The sequence below is a fragment of the Plasmodium reichenowi genome, chromosome 2 (assembly GCF_001601855.1).
Source record: "Plasmodium reichenowi strain SY57 chromosome 2, whole genome shotgun sequence".
Taxonomy (NCBI): domain Eukaryota; phylum Apicomplexa; class Aconoidasida; order Haemosporida; family Plasmodiidae; genus Plasmodium; species Plasmodium reichenowi.
Window position 1 is genome coordinate 435,635 of NC_033647.1, and position 7,500 is coordinate 443,134.

The 7,500-nt window shown below is 19.5% G+C and overlaps 1 protein-coding gene across 1 annotated transcript in view; it reads right to left on the minus strand.

Moving 5' to 3' along the window:
- The window catches only part of PRSY57_0212500 (hypothetical protein), a gene marked incomplete at both ends in the record, with an annotated part of 7,534 nt that extends 1,068 nt beyond the window's left edge, over positions 1-6,466 (minus strand). Inside the window, 3 exons of the mRNA XM_020114422.1 lie at positions 6-403; positions 537-4,808; positions 4,988-6,466. Coding sequence (XP_019970894.1) covers positions 6-403; positions 537-4,808; positions 4,988-6,466 — 6,149 coding nt within the window. Of the gene's footprint in view, positions 404-536; positions 4,809-4,987 lie in introns of the transcript that reaches the window.
- Between the last annotated feature and the right edge of the window lie 1,034 nt (positions 6,467-7,500).

The following is a 7,500-nucleotide window of genomic DNA, read 5'->3' on the forward strand; positions in this document are numbered from 1 at the left end:
CTTACGTGGAAGGAGAGTTCTTCATCTCGTGCTTCAAATTGTAATATTGTGTACAAGTATGCACATTAATATTTTCTTTTTGTTCATTATATTTTTTTTGTAAAATATAATTTTCTTTATTTATATCTTTTTTTGTTTCAATGTTTAATTTGTTTAATTGTATTTTTAATAAAAGGTCTTTTTCTATAGCGTCTGGAATATTGTATATGCGCCCTTTATCATACCATGGTTGATTTTTTATAAATAATTTCATATTTATATAATAAGAAAAATTGTAGCTCATATATTTTTCTACGTCTTGTAGAGAGGATTTAAGTTTATTTATCAAGAAGTTTATTTCCTTGAGGCAATGATTCTTTTCTTCTTTTAGGCTTTCAAAATCGTTTTGAAACTTTTTTTTTTTCTAAAACGAAAATGTTATTTGAATGGAATGGTTATATATATGAATATATATTTTAAAAAGAGATAAGCAAATATATGCACACACACATACATATATGGATATATATATATATATATATATATATATATTTAACCTGTTCTATCAATATTTTTAAAATGTAACACTGGAGTCTCTTCCTAGAGTTTGTGAAAAGTTCATACGGAGAATAGAGGAGATAGTTCCATCGTAAGTCATCTACTTCTCCTTGTAAAGGATTCACATTAAATAAGTTTGAGTATAGAAAATTTAAATTAATATTTGTACATGGATAGTAATGGTAAAAATAAAGAGACGAGAAATCTTGAAGATATCTATCAATATAATCAGTGTAATCTTTGAGAAAAAATAATGTATTGTTCTTATCAATGTTGTGTAAAAAAAAAAATTCTTTTATTTGTAAAAATCGTAAACATTTTATTTTATCTGTATAAGGAGATGAACATAAATTATAAGAAGACAAATTATTATGGGGTGATAAATTATTATGGGGTGATAAATTATTATGAGATGATAAATTATTATGGGGTGATAAATTATTATGAGATGATATATTATTATGAGATGATATATTATTATAAGATGATAAATCATTATAAGATAATAAATTATTATAAGATGAGAAATTAATTTTTTCATTCGATAAATGATTTGATTTGTTCGATGGATATGATATATAATTACAAAATTTATATCCAATTTGATTATTATAAAAATTTACAACATACAGATTTTTTTTGAATGCACATAAAAAATCGATTTTATTTAATATAGAACATTTTTTTTGTAATTTATTAATAATATATAATTTTTGTTTTTTTGTTTTTTTAAATTTTTTTTTTATCTTTTTATATTCATAAATAAGTATATCTTCTTCATTTATATATTTTTTATCAAAAAAAAACGTACATCTGTCAATTTTCATATGTTCATTTTTATAGTTTGTTTTTATTAAATCATTAAGTTGTTTTCTTAGATAGGTAATTTTTTTTTCTTGTTTTTTTCTTTTTTCATATTTTTCTTGTAGATAATATTTGTTTTGATAAATTTTCAAACATTTTTTTAAAGATATATTTTGTGAAGAATTATCTTTGATAAAAGTAAATATAATTGTTTCGTTGTCGAAAAAATAATTAGTATTTTTATTATGAATAATATAATTTTTATCTTTCAATATATATGTTTTTTCCTCCTTTAGTTTATCTATATTTGGTGTTTGTTTGAATTCTATTTCTTTATTATTATATATATTATGATTATTATTTTGGGGTTCTATACATTTTGCCTTTTCTACATCATTTAATAAGGTTTTATTCTTTAATATATTATAATGTGTAGGTATATTCATATTGATGTCTACCTTCACATTCTTCTTATCATTATTGTTTGTATTGTTTGTATTGTTTGTATTGTTTGTACTGTTTGTATTGTTTGTATTGTTTGTATTGTTTTTATTATTATTATTATTTTCTATATATTTTTTCTCCATACATACAATATCTTCAAAAAAGTTTTTTCTTTTCTTATTTGTATAATTTTGTGATATATCATTTTTTATTTTAAGAAAGACAACATTCATATTTTTTATCAAGGAATCATTTATATAATATGATGTGTTATTATCTTCAATGATCCACTTGGAAATATAAAAAGAGATATGTTCATTAGAGTTTGTTGTAACATTAAGTATGTTTTCTTCAACACATTTTGTATTATATGTTTGATCATTTTGTTGATTTTGTATTAATTTAGGATTGTATATTGTAGAATGATCCCTTTCCTTTAGTTTGATATTTACTTCTTCATCTTCTTTTATATTATTTCTTAAAAGAAGGAAATTTTTTTTTTTGATCAAAAATAAATCATACATATTATTATTCTCATAGTTGTTATTACTTTTGATGATCAAAGGATAATAATATTGTATATCGTTATTTAGATAAGGCATATATCTAATATTTATATGTGGATTTATTTCAAGAGGATAATTAATAGAATTAAAATATATACATATCAATATATTATTTGTTGTTATAATATCAATACATGTTAATTCTGATGTATGCATACGTTCATTTATATATTTTAATTTCCCATGGTTAATATTCAAAAAAAATGATTTCTCTTTATTAAGTAATAATTCAAATAAAGAATTACAAATAAATACATCATTATTATTGTTATTATTATTATTATGTTGTGTATTATTTTTTATTTTATTATTACTTTTTTTTTCTCCTTCTTCTGTTGTAACAAAATCTTCATTTATTTTCTCTTCAATTTTGTCCTCTTTAATCATATTGTCATTAAATTGTGTTGTGTTTTTTAATTTTTTTCTTTTGAAAAAAAAAAATCTTTGCATCATGTTTTCCATATTATGATGTGTTGAATGATCAATTTTGGATTCACCCTCTTCTTTCATGTTATATGTATATTTGTCTCTTTCTTTTTTTTTTCTGTCTTTTTCTTTTTTTTTCTTCATCTTAAAAACACAACGTTCTTCCAATGTATGCGGAAGAAAAAAAGAAGAAGGAACTTCACCTGACGATAAATAATAATGATTAAAATGTTCTTTAATATAATAAAAAGTAATGTTTAAATAATAATCAGCAACCACCATATAATTCCCTATACATTTAGCATACACAATATTTGTATTCTTGATTGAACAGAAAAAAATATTTCTTGTATATAATAAAGGATAGGATTTTTCATCATCATCATCATGATGATGATCATCGTGATAATTTTGAACTTCATTTTTTTGATTCTCCTTATAATTATTATCATTATATTTATTGCTACGATTACATATATATTTTTTGTTATTATTATTGTTTATTATTTTTTTCTTCTTTTTTTCTGATATGTACATTTTGATTTCCTCTTCCCTTGGGAGGTCAAAAAAGAACATATAAAAATAAGACACCTTTTTATCTGAACATAATAAACACATATAATCCTTATTCAGAGTTTTATATAACGAGAAATTATATAAAATATAATTAGAAGATTTCTTTTGTCCCTTCGTAGTGATGATACTTTTGTTATTATATGTATATAAAATATTCGTCTGATGTATTTTTTTGAATAAAATATATATATGTATATTTTCTACCAGATAAATAAAAAATTTTTTATGAGATGTAGAATATATTAAAAAAAATAATATAATATATTGTTGTACGTAAAAGTAACCATTGAATATATATTCATTCAATTTATTAAAAACACTATATTGTATATATTTGTTTTTTTTAAAACTACAATATATTTGGTTATGTCCTAAATTACTAAAATTCTGTAGATTATCGTATAATAAAATTTTATGTTTTGTAATGTTTATAAAATAGAAAGATCCATCATTTAAGGATAAAAATATACAAGTACTATTTTCTAACATAGAAAAGATATTATATGATTGAATTTTTTCTTTTGTATTTATAATGTTTAAATAATTATTTTTTAAAGAATAATTTTTTAATATATGTTTCTTATCCATATAATATATATCATGTTCATTTATTATTTTTATATCTACTATTTTATTTATATTTTTATAATAACATATATAAAAATTAGATAATTCTAAAAAATCATATATTTTGCCATCATCATTTTTTTTAGTATAATATAATAAACCGTTATCTAGTAAAAGAAATAAATATTTAGATATTATATAAAAACTACTTATATTATTTAAAATATATTTATCTAAATTTATTATAGAAACAAACTCTAATAATTTTATTACATTCTCATCATTATAATGGAAATTTTCAAATTTTTTCTTCTTCTTTTTTTTTAAAAAATACAAATGGGACGACCATAATATATTATTATTATCATCATCATCATATTCATAAAAAATTAATTCTTTCTGGATATTAGGATTTATACATACATCTTCTTCAACACATTTATATTTATTATCATACATATTATTTTGTATATCTTGTCTTATCCTCTTCTTCTTATTATGACCTAAAAGATTCAAATTAAAATATTTATTATAAACACTCAAACTTCTTGCACTTAACCTATTTTTTAGTTCATCCTTATTTATTTCAACATCTTCATAAAATATATTATAATCATTGTATAATAATTTATTTTCTAATCTTTTTATTTCCCTTAATATATTATTAAAGATGATTTCATAGTTATTCTTATCATTTTTTTTTTTCCTTTTTTTGACATCAGAAAAATTTTTATTATTATTCCTAAGGAAATCCTCTCCCTCACGTATTTCATCATTGCCTTCTTTATCATCTTTTACATTTCGCTCATTATGATTTATCTTTATATATCTAGGTCTTTTTCTGAATAAATATTTTGCATCTATATAATTACCTTCAGTGCTTTGTATCTGAGTTGAAACATTTCAAAATGTAAAATGGGAACAATATAATATATATATATATATTTATCCATATATATATATATATTTATCCATATATATATCCATGTATATATCCATATATATATCCATGTATATATCCATATTTATATCCATGTATATACATATGATCTTTTATTTTTATCTACCTTTTTAAAAACAGTCAAGGGAATTTCATAATAACGAATCTTAAAACATACGATTTCTTTGGTTTTAAAAGATATATACAAATTCCTCGACTTATAAAAAAAAGATGTAATATGTGAATAGTTATTAATACATTTGTAAAAATATAGGTTTCTACAAGGCTTTGCAAAACTTAAAAATATTAATTCGTTGTTTAAAAAATAAATTAAAAATATGTAATTATCTATCCATGTTGTAGTAATAATAGGACTATTAAAAATAAGTTCTTTTATGATAAACATATTTTTTAAATCATCATTGTTTTTGTTCATAATAATATATACAATACTTTTATGTGATAACAATATTATTATTTTTTCATCATATGGACATATTATCATTTTTTTTATAGGTAATATTATATTTGAAAATTGTATTTTTTTTAAATCGGGTTCTTTTTTATTTAATATGGAAAATGTGAAAATGTTATATTGTACACTGTGATGATCACCTAAGGGGATATTATCGTTTTCTTTTTCTTCATATGGATCTTTGTGTGTATCTTTGTGTGTATCTTTGTGTGTATCTTTGTGTGTATCTTTGTGTGTATCTTTGTGTGTATCTTTGTGTGTATCTTTATGTATATCTTTATGTGTATCTTTATTTGTATCTTTATTTGTATCTTTGTTTGTATCTTTATGTATATCTTTATTTGTATCTTCATTTGTATCTTCATTTGTATCTTCATTTTTTTCTTCATTTATTTTTTCATTTATTTTATCATTTATTTTATCATTTACATCTTTTATTTCCATGTGGCCCTTTTTCTTCTCATTTTTGTTGTCTGTTTTTTTTTTTTTTTTTTTTTCCTTCTTGGATTCACATATAACGTTAACATCATTCTCTCCTTTCATTAAAAGGAGTGATCGATCAAGTGTGTGTTTAGATGCCAGGACATTTTGATTTAATATTTTACTTTTCATGTGATTATTTTTATTTTTATTTATAATTTTTTTTTTTTTTTTTATCAAGACAAAAATGTTATTATTCGTGCATGCCATAGATTTTATTTTCCCTTTGAAAGTTTTAACAAAATTCGTGTTCAGAATTTCGAAGCTATTATTTTCAAAAGCTAACGAACATAAAATATTATGATAATGTTTATTTATAACTAAGAATAAAGTATGATATATTTTATTTGTAACAAACTTTTTTATATAACATGTTTCTTTAACATTTTTTTTGTTTTCATTTTGTAATAACATTATATTTATTGTCATATTTTTATTACAATCCTCTTCTTTTTTTTCATATCTACATTTTACTACATCGAAATAATATTGTGCTACATAACCTTCATCTTGTGAACACGTAATATAAAGATATTTTTTTTCATTGTTTAATAAATTCATAAAACATATGTATCCATCTTTTAGGAAACAAAATATGTTATCACTAATAAAATGAAAAGGAAGTGAAGAGTTATATCTACAGTTCTCCATGAGGCGTTCATACATACATACATACAAACATACAAGTTGTAACAAAAAAAAAATATATATATATATATATATATATATATATATATATATATATATATATAATATAATCAAAATGATGGGTGATAATAAATTAATGGAAAGAAAATATCAACCAAAAAAAAAAAAAATAAAAATAAAAAAAAAATAAAAATAAAAATAGAATAACCAAATGAAATATGATCACATATATGTATATATGTTACATTCAAGAAAAAGATATATCGTCAAAATGATATATAACAATTTCAATTTGTATAGAATAATAAATATGAAATTATAACTATTTTGTAAGGTATATAAGAAATTTTGTCCCTATATAAATGGGCATGAATCTTTTTCTTTTCTTTCTTTTTTTTTTTCTATTTGTTTCTTTTTTTTTTTTTCTATTTTTTTCATTTTTTTTTTTCTTAATATTGAATTGAGACGCTACATTATTTTAAACATTATATATACATATATATATATATATATATATATATATATTTTTGTCTTTTATAAAGGCATTTTGTGAAAAGACATTAGACTATAAAGAAATGTGGATTTTTGTAATCATAATAAAAAGATGAGCCTTATAATTTTTATTTAAATTATTTCATATATAATATTGAAGAATATAAAAAAATGAAAAGCATACAATATATGTATATATATATATATATATATATATATATATATATTTTGGAATATTGTAAAATGGGAAAATTTTAACCTTCATTTTGTGTATGTCACTTAGGAAATATAAAATTAAGAAAATGTATTTAATAAAATAACACAAACCTTCTACATATATAAATATATAAATAAATAAATATATATATATATATATATATATATATATATATATATATATTTATCTATTTATTTATTATATATATTTTTAATATATATTATGTTCTCTTATTTGTTTACATTAATATATATATATATATATATATTTATTTATTTATTTATTTTTAATAAAAAAAAAAAAAAAAAATTAAATTTGAATATAACGT